We start from the raw sequence: 19,353 nt of genomic DNA, 5'->3' as shown, positions 1-19,353 counted from the left end.
AAGTACACACCAAAAGAAAATTTACTCTAATAAACGCAACAATTAATACGAGTTCATAAGACAACAAGTACACAAAAAGGGGGGGGGGATGTCAACATAAAGGATCACAAAAATAGTGGAATAAGACATTTAATGCACTTGAACTAATAACAACAAGAAATCATAGCAAACGGCAATAAGTGCACGGCATCACCCTTCGTGCTTTTAACACTCTTCCTCACCCAATCAACAATCACAAACAAGGGCAAGGGAATAAATAAATAATAATAGTAATCCCGGCAAGGGAACACAAACAAACAATTAAAACCCGGCAAGGGTACAACATCAATAATCTCAACGTCCCGGCAAGGGAAAATATTCAATAACTCTTTCTCTTTCTTTCACTTTCATCTCATAATTCCCATTATCACTCGAGCCAATGCTCCAAAGATTTACTTATCTCATATACCTTCACAATTTGTATTTCAATTCGAGCCAACGCTCCACGAAGTTTAAAGATCACAATTCCTTTCACAAGCTCTTTACAACATTTAGAAGTCATCAATTAAGCATGGAAGGTATAAAAAATCCAAACTATTCGCAAAATAAGGACTCACGGTCATGCTAGACACCAATGTATAGATACTCGTCACCATGCCTATACATCGTACTTGACAATCAACAAGTAGCAAATAAGACTCAACTCCTATTCCCTCAAGCTAGGGTTAGACCAAACACTTACCTCGATACCTTGAATTCCACTCAAACCTCAACTATCGCTCTACCCCGTGATTCCACCTCTAATCCGCTCGAATCTAGCCACAAATTACTTAATTACTTTAATAAACACTAAATGAATCAATTTGAATGCATAAAAATGAATTTCCCAAAGTTTTTTCCAAAATTTCCAAAATCGCCCCCGGGACCACGTGGTCAAAACCCGAAGTTCGAACCAAAACCCTGTTACCCATTCCCCCACGAACTCAAATATGTAATTTGTTTTGAAATCGGACCTCCCCAATTTTTAGAAAATCTAGGTTCTATCCAAAACCCCCAATTTCACCCATGAAAATAATTGATTTTAAGTTGGAAACATGTTAAATGATGTTAATGATTGAAAGAAATGAGTAAAAACCAACTTACAATTGATTTGGAAGAAAACTTGTTCTTGAAAAATCGCCCAAAGGAGTTGTGTTTTGGAAATGGGGTGAAAAATGTCTTAAAATCGACTAAGTATGAAAAATGCAGGTTGCAGATGTGGGAAATGCGAACTGGGTTCGCAATTGCGAACCCCGACCAAATGTGGGAATTGCGAACAATAGTTCGCATTTGCGAACTCAGGCCCAGATGAAAGGTTTCGCATTTGCGACACTTTCATCGCATTTGCGAGAACCAACTCTTCGCATTTGCGAGCCTTCTGTCGCATTTGCGAACATAGAAGAAAAAGGAGACATTCGCATTTGCGAAGAAAAATCTCGCATTTGCGAGACTGGGTAGACCTGGGCCATCTTCGCAATTGCGAGAGGCTGTTCGCATTTGCGAACCAGGATATCGCAAATGCGAAGCCTGCAGGTCAGAAATGCATCAGCTGTGATTTAACTTCCAAAATGCTCTTGTGACCTATCCAAAACTCACCCGAGCCTTCGGGGCTCCAAACCAAATATGCACACAACCTCAAAAACATCCTACGGACTTACTCGCTCAATCAAATCGCCAAAATAATATCATACACATCGAATCAAGCCTCAAAACTCAAGATTTCTTCCAAATTTTTATAAAACATCAATTTTCCATTTTAAGCCCGAAACACGTCAAACGACGTCCGATTTCAACCAAACTTTACAGAAAGCGCTTAAACCATACATAAGACTTGTACAAGGCGCCGGAACCAAAATACGAGCCCGATACCATAGTCTTTTAATCAAATTTCATTTTCATTTTCCTTAATCATTTCCAGAAAACAATTTCACACAAAAAATTCATTTCTCGGGCTTGGGACCTCGGAATTCGATTCCGGGCATACGCCCAAGTCTCATATTTTCCTACAGACCCTCCGGGACCGTCAAATCACGGGTCCCGGTCCGTTTACCCAAAATGTTGACCGAAGTCAAATTTATTCAAATTAATATCAAAATTTAGCAATTTTTCTCACAGAATTCATATTTAAGCTTTCCGGCTACGCGCCCGGACTGCGCACGCAAATCGAGGCAATCCCAAATGAAGTTTTCAAGGCCTAAGAAGTATAGAATGAGTAAGGAAACAGGTGATGACCCTTTGGGTCGTCACAGCAAATCTTCAAGTAGGAGACAAATTCATGGCATAAGAGCATCTAATTGTGAAAATAAATCAATCATTAAAAAATTGTTAAACTTCAATAGACTTGGGTGAACTCTTTTTAAGAAACTTAATCCAACATGCATTAGTCTGCTTTGATAAATTTGTAAAGGAGTCTATTACTCTTACTTAAGTAAATAAATAAATTAAAGAGCACACTCCCATCTATATTATTAGAACTTTTTCCTTATTGTCTATGATCAATATTTATTATGTAAAAAAGAAAGATATTCATATAAACCCCTAGATCTTTTTATTCTTTGCAATTAGATTTTACATTGAATATTATTGTCATTTAATTATATTTTTATTATTTAGGAAAAAAATTAAAATATTTTTTGACTATTAAATCTTTTCTTATTTAAACTATATAGTAACTCCTAATATTTAGAAACATAAAATATATCACAAAAGACATCTCGCTAAATTTGGTTTTAACTTTAAAGGGTAGTACCAATATTTGTGTTTTTATAATAATATAGATATAAAGTTTGGTTCGTCTCCGTCTACAGTGGCGGATCCAGGATTTTAAAATCGTGGGTGCTCACTGATTAAAAATTTGAAAGAAGAGGAAAAAAGAGTTTAGTTATGGGTGCTCAATCAATATTTATCTAAATATTTTTATAATTACCTATACAAATTTACTAAATCTTGTCAAAGATAATGTCTGCATGTAGATCCGCCCCTGTCCGTCTATATTTTATGGAATACCATAAGCATATTAATTATTTGTAAACTACAAAAAAGGAAAAATAGTTAAACATATTTGTGGAGCAATATAGTTCCTAAGTTAACAAGAGGATAAGTCTAACTATACAATAAAAACCATACGAGAAGCATAATGGAGACAAACGCATAGTTTTGTCCAAGAAGAAAGCATAATAGAGACGCATAGAGTCCGAAACAGAATTTGACCCAAAATAGACTTTGTAGGGCATGCGTATGTGCAATTTAAATCGAAAACGAATTCCAACCTTAGGTAATTACAATTATATACTTAAATTATACAAATATTTAAGGGCATAAAAATCGATCAATGTCTCAGGGATATTTTAGTCGTTCAACATTTAGTTTAAATTATTCGTGCTTTTATAATAACTAGTTTCTACGTTCGTGCCATGCACGAAAAATCTAGTGTCAAAACATTAATAAACTCTATCAAGAGTAATAAACTTTCACTTGCGTATATATATTCTAAAACTACTTGTTACTACTAAATATGTGTGAATTTCATAATCGGTTAAAACAAAAAATGAAGAAAATATGAAAGTCATATTTCTTTTGATTAAGATACATAAATAGATGAGGGAAAAACTGAGATAAAATGTCATTGCCTTGTTGCACTGCACGCCATTATCTTATGTTAATTATTATTCTTTTCGGTCCACGATAAGTAACTTTTTTCTCGTAGGCACACATACATTATAAGAAATCTTCTGTTATTGCTAGAAAATCATTCAGCTACAATCCTAAGCAATCCTAACTCTAAATAGTCAAGAGTTGTAGACCAACTATATGCTACTACGGAGCATGTTTAAAGAAAAAGGATTATCTTGGTTTTCAAGAAAGCAGAATATGAAAAATAAAATATAAAAGAAATCTAATCAAAAAGAATATTGTGATATTTAAATATTATTCGCAAGAATCCAACTTTAACCATGTTAACTTTAAAGAATAGAATATTCTGATTGTACGTTTGTAGAAAATTAAGTCATATTGCTTCTGCAGTAATCTTTCACTAAAAGAAACTAACTTCATACCAGATTTCATTAGAAATCAAATTACCTTGAAAAGTATCAAATCCAGTTAGAAATCTCGCTCTCATATTTTCCTTTATATCAAGCTTTTTGTCACGACCCAAAATCTAACCTTGGTCGTGATGGCGCCTATTGTGTTACAAGGCAAGCCAATTCCCAAAATTACTACTAATCTGATTGTAAGAATTTAATAAAATATTTTCAATAATTTAATTCCTGATAAACTAAACCAACTCTAAATATAAAAATATAAAATACGGAAACGAGTCCCAAACATCGGGGTGTCACTAAGTCATGAGCGTATAAAACTATGAACTAAGAAATATAATTGTCGAAAATATGAAATGAAAAGAGGAGTAACAAGGCCCTGCGGACGCTAGCAGCTACCTTGCAATCTCCACAGATAGCCGGCCTGAACTCAAAGATCGCCGCGCTCTAACTCACCTGGATCTGCACATAAAGTGCAGGGTGTAGTATGAGTACAACCACCTCAGTAGTAATTAAAATAACTAAGGAACTGAGCAGTAGTGACGAGCTGAGCAAAATAGTCCAATTATTTATTTTTCACAATTTTAAAAATAACAGGAATAACCAGGTAAATTCCATAACTCAGTAAATGCCACAAAGAAATTTAACAGATAAATGCAGCAACAACAAAAGTAAATGCAACCTCACAACAATGTCACTCCATCACTCAGCACTCGCGCTCAGCACTCAACACTCAACACTCAATACACTCAACACTCTGCGCTCACTGGGGGTGTGTACAGACTCCGGAGGGGCTCCCAAAGCCCAAGCGCTAAGCACCGACAACTCACGTGCTACCATATCAATACCTGGATCCGCACGGTCAACTCACGTGCTACGCGGACAACTCACGCGCTATGGTATTAATATCCTCACAACCAGGCCCTCGGCCTCACTCAGTCATGTACCTCACTAGCCTCTCCATCATCAACAAATAAGGGAACACAACCCACATCAAGTATCACAACATATTATCAAATAATAGAGACTTAGGTAAACATGTACAATAATTTCTATGACTGAGTACAAATAAATTGAGCATGAATAAAACCTAAACAGGATCTCTAACATGAAGGCAAACAAGTTCAACAACAAGTAAATACATAACCATAGATAATAGCTTTTAGGCCTGGCCTTACGGGACAGACCAAGTCTCAATCCCTCGCGGTGCACACCCACACGCCCGTCACCTAGCGTGGGTATCACCACCAAACAATCACATGATATCAATTTCTCCGAGTTTATACCCTCAAAGCCAGAGTTAAAACTGTTACTTACCTCAATAGCGTAAAATCCTACTCCGGGATGTCCTCGTCCCTCGACTCGGTCTCCAAAAGCTTCGAATCTAACCATAATCAAAATACTACTATCAACATAGTCTAAAGAATCGAATTACACAATAAAAACTACATAAACATGCAAAAAATCCAAAATCGGCCAAAACTCGGCCCCCGGGCCCACGTCTCGAAATCAGTCAAAAATGGCAGAATAATAATCCTCGTCCTCTCCCGAGTCTAACCATATAAAATTTTCCAAAATCGGACTTCGTTTGGTCCCTGAAATCCTCACTTAAAACTCTCCAAAACTCAAACCCTAACTCCCTTAATTTCACTTTGAAATCATCAATCAAATCCCAAAAACGAAGACAGATTCATAAATTATAATCAAAATCGAGTAGAGAATACTTACCCCAATCCATATGGTAAAAATCGCCTCCAAAATCGCCCAAATCCAAGCTCCCCAACTCAAAATACGACCGAATGAACAAACCCTAGTTTTGTATATTTTCTACCAGCTATTCTGCCTCGTTTCTCAAGCCAAACGATCCCGAAACTCGTATTTTATGCCTCCAATAGATTCCTTGTGAAATTCTAGTCAAGTTAGACTTTTGAATCACTCAATTTGACCTTATAACGAATGAGATATGTAGGTTTTAATATTTGCAAATAGTGCAAATTTTTAAATACGCTGCTAGTGTCGTAATTACTCTGAAAAAATCTGGCAACCTAATTTTTAGTAAAATGACCATAAAATCCTCATACGATGTCCAAATTCGATGATTCTTTTTGCTACATGTCCGTAATTACAATACGGATCTAATGCTTCAATCAAAAAAGAAATTGGAGCTTATTTGTTCAATATGATATCATTTATGCTTGAAGAAACGGCGTCGAAACATAAGAAAAACGAGCGCAACACAACCCAAATCTATTCAAAACTCATCCGAGGCCCTCGGGACCTCAACCAACAATTCCAACAAGTCATATATCATTAACCAAACTTAGTCAAACCTCCGAAACACCCAAAACAACACCAAAATACCAAATCAACCTCGAATTCAAGCCTAAGAACTTCTAAACTTTCAACTTTTGCCAATTCAAGCCTAATTCTACCACGGACCTCCAAATTATATTCCGGACACACTCCTAAGTCTAAAATCACCCAACGAAGCTGATCGAATCATAAAAAACCAAATCCGAATTCTTTTACTCATAGGTCAACTTCCGGTTGACTTTTCCAACTTAGCTTTCTAACTAAGAGAACAAGTGATCATTTCACTCTAAAACTACTCCGAACCCCAACCTGCCAACTCGATACAACTCAACACAGCTTAACAACACATAAAGAAATAGAAATGAAAGAAATAGGGCCACAACTCTTAGAACGACTAACCGGGTCGTTACACTTTTCCTTTTCAATGTAGAGAAGCAATTTTTCCGTGGAAAAAAAAAACCATAAACACAATATTAAAGATGAACCATTGATGGATATTAAATATAGTTAACATAAGAGTACTAATGCCTTTGCTAGAAGTCTTCTCATACTCAATTTAAATTGAACATGGTTTCGAATTCATGGCCAAAAGTCGAATAGACAATTTCAATAGTATTCAAATTCTAAATATTAGGTAAAGCTAATTATTACAATTCTATCCCATATGAAGTATCTCTTTGAAGAAATAGTTTAGCTTTTAGGGGCATAAAAGTCAGTTAATATTTTAGGGATATTTTTGTCACTCAACATTTAGTGTTTAACATTCGTACTTTTATAATAATATAGATAGATATATATATAGATAGATATAGATAGATAGATAGATAGATAGATAGATAAATAGATAGATAGATAAATATAGACTAGGTTCTGAGTCAAATATTTATAAATATTTAGTCATTTCTTTGATTTGGAACAACTCCAAAACTTCTAATTTCTATATTAGAGTTTTGACTCATATTTTGTGGTGGAAAATAGATTAAAAAATAATTATACACACATATTATCTATATCTATATCTATATCTATATCTATATTATATGGATGTATAGATATAGATATAGATATAGACATAGATAGATAAAGCTGTTCAATTAGCCGACATCCTTAGGGGCTCAAAGAGAGAGTTTGTAATAACGAACAGGGTCTTAATGTAATTATAGTATAAACAAGGGGTCAAAGTGTAAATCCACCTTGAGGCTTAAACCCTAACTAAACCCTCTTTCTCTTCAGTATATCACCATTTTCTTCTTCATCCAATCTCTACATCACAGCTTCAGTTTAATCGTTCAATGGGCGGCGGTCCTCGTACGTTCCCGGGTGGTCTCAACAAATGGCAATGGAAACGCCTTCACGAGAAGAAAGCCCGAGATAAAGAAAAACGACTCCTTGATCAAGAGAAACAGCTTTATCAGGCCCGAATCCGATCTCAAATCCGGTCTAAATTAACTACTTCCGACGAACAATCATATAGATCTCACGAACAACAACAGCCTAACTATGGCCCAGTTTCACCCCAAGACCATATTAAATCTCTAGCCGATCGATTCATGAAAGAAGGTGCTGAGGATTTGTGGAACCAAGAGGACGGCCCAATTAATACCCCACAGCACAATCAACATCGTTCAGGAATTAGTGAGCCTATTGATTTGCGTAAATTGATTCCACAAAATTGCAGTTTTCAGAAAGCAAGACATTTCTGTACGAATGTTAGGAATGACGTGGCAGAAAATTGGAGAACCGAAATACCTAAATTTTCGAACAGTTGGTCGAGACAGAATAATCTTTTAATGTTTGGATGGAGAATGTTTAATAAAAATGAGAATAGAAATGTAAATAATTTGAATAGTTTATTGAACTTTAGATATTATTCCATGGATACGAGAAAGGGGAATCGGTCAAGGAAATTAGGTTTCACTAGAAATGAGAATTCGTCAGATGAAGATACCGAGGATGATGAGGATGAGGAAGAGGAGGAAGGGCGGAGTGGAGGGAGTGTTAAAATGATGAGTAGTGCTGCTCTAGGGAAGTATGATATGAAGACGAAGAAGAGAGTTCCATTGAAGTTTGTGGAAAATGAGGATGATTTATCATTGCACGTGGAGGCGATAAGGAAGGAGGTTAGAGAGCGGAGTAAGCAGAAAAGTGAAAGCGAAGAAGAAGGCGAGAAGGAATCGATACTTAGTTCGAAAAGGTAATAAATGATTTTTCTGTTTGCCACTTGACATTGTAAAAGGTTTGTATGTATGACGTTTCAGTGACAGTGTGGGGGTATGATCGATTAGGTTTGATGAATGTGATGTATCTCCTTTGACAGTCAAGGCCCTTACTGCAGCAGGTTATGTGCAAATGACTAAGGTGCAAGAAGCAACACTTTCTGCTTGTCTTGAGGGTATGTTTTTACTAGTCAAATATTTGATGAAGTGATGATCTGCTGTAAAAATTTAGTTTGTTCTTCACGTAAAAATAGTCTGATAAATGGGCGTCATGTTTCATTCTTTGATATTTGAGTGTTATGCTTACCATCAAGCCAATAGTCCAATTGGTGTGTAACCATAAATTCATTGTTATCTGTGCTGAAAAAATGATTCCAGTGCATGTAGGATGTATATGCTTTTCAACAATTTTAACTGATCCGCAAGTTCATGATTGGACCTGTAATATCTCTTTTGGATGAACTTGTTCTGACTTTTTCCAATTACAGGAATGGATGCTTTAGTTAAAGCAAGGACAGGCACTGGAAAAAGTGCTGCTTTTTTGGTAAATTAGTTCTTCTCTTTTATGTTATTCCCTGCAGATTATTTGCATGTTTCACTTGCTCTTTTATTGCTGCTATTAAAGTCCAACAGCTTCCAGCTATTGAAACAGTTCTGAAGGCCTCAAATAGAAAGAGCGCCCAAAGGGTCCCACCAATAGATGTACTTATTCTGTGTCCCACGCGAGAACTTGCCAGTCAGATAGCTGCTGAAGCTAATGTTTTGTTAAAGTACCATGAAAGCATTGGTGTGCAGACACTAGTTGGAGGGACGCGGTTCAAGGAGGATCAGAAACGTCTAGAGTCTAATCCATGCCAGGTATATCTGCATTTTGTCTATATTAGGATTCTTTTTCAGTTTATGGTAAAGATGAATTGAACATGGATGATTTTCTGAGAGGCAACTCCCAGGCACTTTGAGGATTACATGCTGAGAAATGCAGACATGTTTCTGTCAATTGTCAAAATCAGTTACAACAAAAGACATGTGACAGTTCTGCCAAATATTGACTTGTAGTGTGGCATGTATGTTATCTCTGAGTCATTAGTAGAAGTTGCTAATGAGATCTAGGAATTGAGACTAGACACGCTAGCTCAAGCGTTCTTTTAGAACCAGTGTTGTTAAACTTGGCCTGGACCTGCAGTTTGAGCAGAGAATACAGTAGCCCCGGGCTTGAACTGGCTGTGCCTAGCTGGATTGTCAAGCATTTTGACCCAGGAAAATCTGTAAAACCCTGCCTGGTTTCTACCTGTGCAACCCGAACCCATTATAAAATCAGGCAAGCGTTTTGCTTGCTTGAACTCAAACAGAACCAAGGTAGATTTCCTATGAACAATTTTTTTTGTTTCTTCCAATGTACATAGTTAAGAAATCTCACCATGAATACATTAGTTGTCATGATCATATCACTGATGCTGATGCCAAAGCAATTGAGGAATGTTTTGCGATGTGGAGGGACTGTATGGTTTAAAAGTCTGTTAAGTAAATTTGGGACAGTGCACCCCTTTGCATATTTGTGGTTCCCGTGGAAGGAAAATAGGAGTTGTTGTAGGGAAAAGCTGATGCTGTGTATGCTTTAAGATATAACTGCTTAGGTGCCTTTTTTTTAATTCTTTTGTTAGTAAAGCAATGTAAAATGGCTTACAGATTTTTACGAGCTTTAAGACCAGTATTTCATAAAGCAATTATAGGTCCTTCTTTGTACTTAAAAAGGGTTTCTTATGAACTCTTTCTTCTATAAGGTTGTATACCATGCATGATTTCCTTGTTTTGCATGTATAGTCTTTATAACTACTTAAAATCTACTTTTAGCTTGTTCATTAAACCTATGGTAGATTGATAAACAAGATAGCTCACTGCCTTCATCTTTTGGCTGGGCTTAGTAATCCATGTTAACAACTCATTACTTCATTCCTAAAAAAAGGGAAAGTTTGCTGAGAACTAATCCAACAAGTTTGCGCATCAGTAGGATGTTAATGCTTTTTTCCTGCAGGAACAGCAACTATGTCTCAATCTTAAACTAGTTGGGGTTGGCTATAAGAATCCTTGATATTTGTTTCCATCATTTGAGTTTTCTTCCTGTTTCGTTGCAAATTTGCATTAGTAAATGGTTTGTGTTTTAGGATAATTTAGGGGGTTGTTTTACACTAGAGGTTCTCTAACTTTTCTGTTGTCATACAAATCTAAACAAACTGAACAGCCTTTTCGGCAAACACCTGACCTAATGTAAATGTATCAACACGACTAGGCCTTAATCTCACTAGTTGATATCACATTTATGGAGCTTTTTGCTGCTATTGTCTTCTATTCGTTTCCAAATTCACATGAATTCCTAGAGAGTGTAGGTCTTTAACAACAATTACCCTCCATGTGAATTTAGAGTTAAATAACCAAATGGGGCAATTCAAGAATTAAAGTCAGGACATGTTTCACCCTAAGCAAGAATATTAATACCAGACCAAATACTATTTCTTATGCAGCAATACCAATATTTTGGGGTCAAAACTGCTAAAGCTTTGTGAATGTTTCTTCTCTGTTATTTAGCTGACATCTTAAAGGATTTTGTGCATATATGTCTTTTTCTGTGTATTTAGCTGGCATCGAATTTCATTGTGTCTAATGCTATTTCTGTAGATTATAGTTGCGACACCTGGTAGATTATTAGATCACATTGAGAACAAGTCTGGCTTCTCTACACGATTAATGGGATTGAAGATGCTTATACTTGATGAAGCTGACCACTTACTGGACCTTGGGTTCCGGAAAGACATAGAGAAACTTGTCGATTGCTTGCCTCGGAAAAGGCAGTCTTTACTCTTTTCAGCTACTGTCCCTAAGGAGGTTAGAAATTTCCTTGTTTCCCTCATGTTAATATTGTAAAAGGTCGACCGTGGGTTATCAGCCTGTCCACTAAATAGTCGAAGTGTGTGCAATCTGGTGCTTCACCGCCGTAATAAAAGAAATAGACTTGGTGCTGTGTAATCCAAGAACTTAAGGTCAATCTAGTATGTCAGAACTTGTAAACTTCCTGTTGGTTGAACGAAATGTTATGAAAATGCAGGTCCGTCGAGTATCTCAACTTGTTCTGAAAAGGGAACATGGTTATGTTGATACGGTGGGGCTCGGTCTGGAAACGAATCCAAAGGTATGCCTTGATTTTGGTTTCTGCTAAAGATACCGAATAGGTTCCTGCTTCTTTACAGAAAATTCAGACCATTAGGTCCTGGATTCAATGTAATTTCTTTACCTGCAATTTGGTTATGTTTTTGAGTTTTGTAATATCTATTGCAAATACATGGGCTCATAAGCAGGTTAAGCAGTTTTATCTCGTTGCACCGCATGAACAACATTTTCAACTTGTGCACCATCTTTTGACAAGCCATATCTCAGAAGTGCCTGATTACAAGGTAATTAGTTCTTATTGTTGGAATTTATTCAAAATTTCGAAGATTTTCTTAATGCCATCTGGTTTCTTGGTTGTGATGTTTATTTTCTCATAGCTATATTGATGTATTCTGAACTTTGACTGTCATACAGGTTATTGTTTTTTGTACAACAGCGATGATGACATCCCTCATGTTTTCCCTTTTCCGTGAGATGAAAATGAATGTGAGAGAGATCCATTCCCGAAAACCTCAACTTTATCGTACTCGAATCTCCGATGAATTCAAGGAAATAAAACGTGTAATTCTTATTACCTCCGATGTGTCAGCTCGAGGGATGAATTATCCTGATGTGACACTGGTAATTCAGGTATATGGCGATTCAAGGAGCTTATAATGCACATTGATATTTCTTGAAATTTAAATGTTTATGTTTGAAGAAGAGTTAGATTGCCCATTAACAAGCTAAACTTCTTGTTTTTGGAGAGTTCTTTTAGGATCAATCAACATGAAGAATGCAGCTGACATATACCACATGGCTAAATATAATTCTTTTACTAATGTTACAATCTCTTAAAAGAAAGAAAAAGTAAGAAAGAACTCTCTATCAAATATAATTCTTAACATCGAACTTCTTTCACAAAGGAGGTAATACATCAAAGCATAACTCTGAAAGCTTAAGTTATTTAAGCTCCTTTCTCTTCCAAGTTTTCGAATCCTTCGGATAAGTAAAGTCACTATTTACCTCATTTCTCATTTAAAGTGTTTTCTGCCTATTTTCAAAATGATGATCAATTTGATGGTATAATAATCAAGGAGTGTGCATCGTGTGCATCATGTGGGAACTCATTTTCCTATCTTTCTGGGGGGCTGTTTCCATCCTCCTTCCTCTATCCCTCACATTGGAATATCTACTGTTTATCAGATTGGTATTCCTGTTGATCGGGAGCAGTATATACATCGGCTTGGAAGAACCGGGCGAGAGGGCAAAGAAGGAGAAGGCATCCTGTTGCTTGCACCTTGGGAACAATATTTCTTGGATGACATAAAAGACCTCCCCATGGAAAACTGGCCAGTTCCACATCTTGATCCTCGTGCTAAAGTCAAGGTTTGCAGCTTCATAAACTGATTTATCATTTTCTCTATGCACAGATAAGCCATAGAACTAAATACTCCCCATCTCCCTGGAAAAGAAGAACGGAAATTTGCTAGATAAAAAGTATCATAATATCATCTCGGATTAGTTTGCTGGATTTCTGAGTAATTCTTTTAAAACAAAAAATATTGATAAGCAGGGACTTCTGCGGGGTTTTTTCTTGATTTTATTGCAGTCTATTACCAGCTAAGTTTGATTTCAGTTAATTGTGATTGTAAAGTACTACATATTTGTTGTGGATGTACTCACAAAATTGTTGTGATTGATTTCAGCTAAGTTTTTTGTTATGAGTTTGTTTAGTACCCACATACTATGGACTTCTCGGGGGCATTATTCCCACGGCCGGCCCACCTGTCTGGCGGCAATCCACTCACAAGAAAAAAACATTATTCATTTACTTTTAGAAAATCATTTATTAGCAATTAAATTTTGGTTGTGATAATTGCAGATAGAAGAAGCAATTGGAAAGATGGATGCTAGTGTCAAAGAAGCAGCTTATCATGCTTGGCTCGGTTATTATAATTCAGTAAGGGAAATAGGCAGAGACAAGACGACGCTTGTCGAGTTAGCTAACCAGTTTAGCGAGTCTATTGGTTTGCAAAAGCCTCCTTCGCTATTCCGTAGAACAGCTCTAAAGATGGGATTGAAAGACATTCCAGGCATTCGGATACGAAAGTAGCACAAGGTTCTTTGGTTTTACGTTAAAAGATTTTTTGTCAGAAGAAAGTAGTAATTTGGCCTCAGACCAATGGGTACAAGTTTTAAGGATTCTTTAACATAGATCCGAAAACACCATTAGCAGGAATTGTATTTGGCCTTTTGATTGCATTTAGACATCTGGTGAATGTGTTAAATCTTCTTGAAAATGAATGTAAATATTGGAGTGCTGAATGAACTCTGTAAACCTCCAGCGAGGACCTGTCAATGGGCTCGTGTTCATTCATCCATTGACAAATTCGTATATTTTAAAGGAATATACAAACCGAAAAAAATAAATGTAAGTACATTATATAATTCAATATTTCCTCCTTAATCTTGTCAAAATTTTCTTTTCTCCTCTTTTTCTACTAAGTTAATCTTCTGAACATACGTCAGGAGATTTGAACCATTTGTGTGTTCTTAAACTGTTCGATTATTACCAATGTTACTCTGCAAGGGTATATTTGTCATTTACAGAAAGGCCAAAGTTAGTTTATTCCAGTTCTAATCTGCACCGTAGTTTTACTACGCATATCAATAAGACTTTATCAGATGTCTACACGATTGAAAAAACTCACATCAAACTACCTCTTTTGCTTTGCCCGTTGCCCCATTTCTAATATGTACTTCCTATCACCGTAATCTCTTAGTCATGAAAGCTCAATACTCAAAAGCAAATAGTCTCGAATTTGTCCTTTCTTATGTTGTTCTGAGAGGAACAAATCCTATAATACATAGTAATAGATTAGGTACTTTCTTCACTCATCCAACTGTCTCTAAATCCCTTTACTGAGTTTATTTACGTGGGTCCTGACAAAGAATGAGTTGTGACAATTGGACTATGCATACTCCGGAACCTAAATGTTGTTTTTGGACTCAAAATACATAAATAGGTGGGGAAAAAAATTAGTGACCAAAATATATATAACGTAGTTTTGAACCACGTTTTTCCTTAACGTTCGTTAAGGTAAAACACGTTTCAATACTGCGTTTTATTAAAACGCCTTTTATAAATACGTTTTACCTGTTTTGTGGGACCACCAATAACTCTTTTGCGCTTAACTGACATAATAATAATTCAAATATGTAAAACGCCCTTTTAAAACGCGTTATACTTCCAAAAATTTGATCCCCCAGATTGGGCATTGATTTAAAGGCGTTAAGGGTTTTGCAAAAATTCATTCAGAAACAAGTTTCAACTCCTGATAAATTTTTCTTCTTGTTAAATTCTCAAGCTTTTTTTCATAATGTCTGAAGAGCGAAAAGTAAGGGTTTCATTATATTGGGGGGGGGGGGGGGGGGGGGGGAGGTTGTGGTGGCGAATAACTCAGTGAGCTATAGTTTATCTCCACAGAGTCATGTTAAGTTGCCACTTACAATGGAGTACGATAGACTGGTATCGTTGTTATGCAATAAAATGAGGTTGAGCAAACGTTCGGTGAATCTTAAAATAACCGGAAGATATCTGTATTCTGTGACTCCGCAAGGGGTTGCTTGTTACGCTGAGTTTAACATCGAGGATGATGAAACTCTGAGAGGTTTTTTGGGGGACTCCGGATGAATACCGGGAACTTATTTTGATAAAAATGGTGGAAGTGTACGTGAAGGTTGAAGACGTTCGCGATAATGAGGTTGCGCAAAGCAGGGATAACCCTCAATCATCGGGTGGTTATTCTGGAGCAGTTTTAGCCGAACAGGTTCCGGCTGAAAGAGTTTGGCCGGATCTAAACTTATCTCCACGGGCGAAGGGGGAGCGAGGAAACAATTTCTCTCATACTTTACATAATCACATGACGACTGGTAAACTTCAATTTTCCTTTATGTTACGATGTTTATTTTTTTTGTATTGAATTTGTATTAACACTCATATATTCCACAGGGGGTACCGTTCAGATATGAATGTTACAAGTTATGAACCCACACCCAGTTGGAATATGCGTAGTTTTGGTGTGTTGGATCACGGTGTTCCATCCGAAAGTCATCACCAATAGGATAATGTCCATCATGGAATGTCAACACATTACGACTTGTAAGTAAAGTGATATAATAATATGTAAAGTATTTATCAATTTGAGTAGCTTATTAATTTGTTGTTTGTGCAGTGAAAACGAGCAACTTGATGGTCCTGTCCTCATTCAGTTGCCCGTAGACAACGTATTTACTCGGGATTTGGTAGATGCGCAGAGTTAGGAAGATAATAGTGATTATGAAAACAATGTCGACAAGTCTGGAGATGACACACCCTTCCCTGACGAGGGTGATGATGAGGAGGAAGAGAATGCCGAACCTGAGCTGACGAGGGAGCATGCTCCACCTCCCGTTAGACCAAGAGTGTACGAGTCCCACGTGCCGTTTCATTCAAGGCATATTACCTACCTTGATCACTTGCCAAGTATGCCGGATGTGGATGCCCTCACAAGGGATCTTGACGAAATTCAGACAGCAATATGGGATGAGTCTAGACCAACGGTGCTGGCAAAGGGCATGCATTTTCCTGATAAAGCTCGCCTAACTAGGGCTGCAAAAATTTACATCGTAAGAGAGTGTCGTGAGATGTTGGTATGGGAGTCAAGTCCGGATGTATACAAGGTTGTTTGCCGTAGATGGTTTACGGGTTGTCATTGGATGCTGCGTGCAAGCAAGAAGGAATCAGGGTTGTGGAAAGTGGGTAAATATATTGGCACCCACAATTGTTAAATGGACACATTGGAATCACTTCAACTTGGATGTTGACTTGATTTCTCTTCAACTGATTCCACACATTGAGGCATCTATAAGGTACACGATCAAAGAGTGTATTACATCCGTCCACCAGGAATATGGGTGTACTATTACCAAAAGAAAGGCATATCTCGGGCGCAAACGTGCATTTGAAATTGTTTATGGTGACTGGGATAAGCCATTTGCATCTCTACCCAGGTACATGGCCGCATTGAAACACTTTATCTCCAGGACTGCTGTTGAATGGAAGCTTGAGCGGAGTGCAGGAAATACCGGAATATATATTCAGATACGTGTTTTGGGCATTTAAACCAGCAATTGATGGTTTTGTGCATTGCCGTCCGGTAATTTCCATAGACGATACTCATGTGTATGGAAAGTATGATAATAAGCTAATGATCGCCGTTGCAGTAGATGCCAATGGACAAATATTTCCACTAGCTTTTGCCATCTGTGGCAATGAAAGCCAAGAGACGTGGACGCTATTTTTGAACCACTTGAAGCAGCACGTTGTCAAACAACGTTCAGGTATTTATCTAATATCTGATCGGCATGGTGGTATATTAAGTTTTGTAGAGCATTTGCCTGAATGACAGGAATCCTATGCATACCACCGTTACTGTGTGAGGCACATGAAGGCCAATTTTTAGAAGAAATATCCCAACAAGGACTTGCATGATTTAATGTGGATGGCTACATCACCAGGAGTGCAAATTCAGGAGGCGCATGGAATCGATCCGACGGTTAGACGAAAGAGCCTATCATTGGTTGATGCGACATGAGCTTCACAAGTGGACATTGCATGTGGATGGTGGCAGACGATGGGGAACCCTGACTACAAATGTGTCGGAGTCTTTCAACGGGTTATTAAAGTCTGCACGTGGATTGCCTGTCACTGCCATGGTGCGAATGTCATTCAAATAGATGGCGGATAGGTTTGTTGAAAGGCATAGAGGTGCATCGGAATTGATATAGAGGGGTGTTGAATTTATGCCAATACCAATGAAAAGATTTGAGAAATACAGGAGGCGAGCACATTGGCATTCATTTTTACCGTATTGCAACGAGCGAAATATTTTTGAAGTTTGCACCGCTATCCATCAACACCAGGGGAATAATATACACACCGTAAATGAAGCCAGCAGGTTGTGTTCATGTGGGAAATTGACCATCTACCACATGCCGTGCTCACATGCCATGAAGTGCTTTCAACATACAGGTTTAGGGGCAACCAACTATGTTGATAGGCAATACAGTGTTGTTTCATACTTAAACACATATAGTGGAAAGTTACAGCTAGTGGGTGCTGAGCATTATTGGCCGCCGGAACCATTTAAAATGGTGTGTAACAAGGACTATTTGTGTAAGTTATAAGTGCAAAAAAGAACGCGTATACGGAACCAAATGGATGTTGGTGATACCGTTATGCGCGTAAATGTGGAATATGCTCGCAAACAGGACACGACCACGCTCGCAAACAGGACACGACCGTCGTAAATGTCCTTCAACTAGTTTGGGTGGAAGTGGTAATCCAGCTCCTGGTGCGAGTTCATCTAATGTGCCAAACTATCAAGGATACACGTAGTGTTTTGTTTTCGTAATATTTTTTGTAATAAGTGTATGTACTTGTTTATGTTGCAAGATGTATCAATAAAATTATGTTTCCATTGTTGTTAACATTTTTTAGTTGAGTAAATTAATGAATTTCTCCCTCCCGTTCATGTAATCAAATAGTATTGGATTAAAAAATGGAAAAAATTTTTACGTTTACTTTCGAGTTTCACTCTAAAATTATTAAAAAACTACACTATCAAAGGAGGAAGATGTTTGATAAATAAGTGAATATATATAGCGCGGTTAAATACTACGTTATGTGTGTTGTCTTGTCGATTTGAAAAGCTGCCCGACTGCGAAAAAGTTATTTTGTATCAGAAAGAATCTTTAACGTGCGAAGCATAGCGCGGTTAAATACTATGTTATGTGTGAATATATATAGCGCGGTTAAATACTACGTTATGTGTGTTGTCTTATCGATCTGAAAAGCTGTCCGATTGCGAAAAAGTTGTTTTGTATCAGAAAGAATCTTTGACACGCAAAGCATAGCGTGGTTAAATACTATGCTATGTGTTAGCATAGCGCGGTTAAATACTATGTTATGTGTGTTGTCTTGTCGATCTGAAAAGCTGTCCGCCTACGAAAAAGTTGTTTTGTATCCAAAAGAATCTTTAACACGCGAAGCATAGCGCAGTTAAAAACCATGTTATGTGTTAGAATAGCGCAGTTAAATACTACGTTATGTGTGTTGCCTTGCCTATAAATAACGGGTGCATTCTAGTTATTTTCTGCGATTAACCATAGCAAATAGCAAAACTTTTCATAAAAGCAGGGTTTACTTTTTTGCTTTAACAAATGTCTGAATGCATGTATGTACCAATGTGCCAATGTGGCAAACGTTGTATGTTGGCGGACTGTTGGGATGATGGTGAAGTTGGGCTCAGATACTGGATGTGTGTGAATAGGTTTGGAGGCAATGACGGAAATTTTTGCAATTTTGAGGTATGGTTTGATGAACCCTGTAAGCAGCAAGGCTACAAAGAGTCTTTGCAATATTATCATGACTTGACCAAAAAATAGTGGAAATATGAACGAGAATATAAACGAGTAATTGCGGAGTTGAAGGAGAAACTAAAAGAGGCGGAAGAAGAAAAAAATAAGCTGGAAGAAAAATTTAAGTGGTTGGAGCAGAGAATAATAGGCGGTTGTGACCA

The 19,353-nt window shown here is 37.2% G+C and overlaps 1 protein-coding gene across 1 annotated transcript; it reads left to right on the top strand.

Annotated features, from left to right (window-relative positions):
- Nucleotides 1-7,588: 7,588 nt before the first annotated feature.
- Nucleotides 7,589-14,195, top strand: LOC109210204 (probable DEAD-box ATP-dependent RNA helicase 48; the record flags this gene model as incomplete). Its single annotated transcript, XM_019373578.1, has 10 exons — nt 7,589-8,565; nt 8,657-8,763; nt 9,076-9,131; nt 9,221-9,445; nt 11,261-11,467; nt 11,688-11,771; nt 11,938-12,033; nt 12,164-12,379; nt 12,935-13,117; nt 13,614-14,195. Coding segments are annotated over 10 exons (2,382 nt in total), but the record flags the coding sequence as incomplete, so codon positions are not given.
- Between the last annotated feature and the right edge of the window lie 5,158 nt (nt 14,196-19,353).

This window comes from Nicotiana attenuata, unplaced genomic scaffold (genome assembly GCF_001879085.1).
Source record: "Nicotiana attenuata strain UT unplaced genomic scaffold, NIATTr2, whole genome shotgun sequence".
Lineage (NCBI taxonomy): Eukaryota > Viridiplantae > Streptophyta > Magnoliopsida > Solanales > Solanaceae > Nicotiana > Nicotiana attenuata.
Note: the sequence above shows the minus strand (reverse complement) of the source record. Positions and strands in the feature narration are given on the sequence as shown.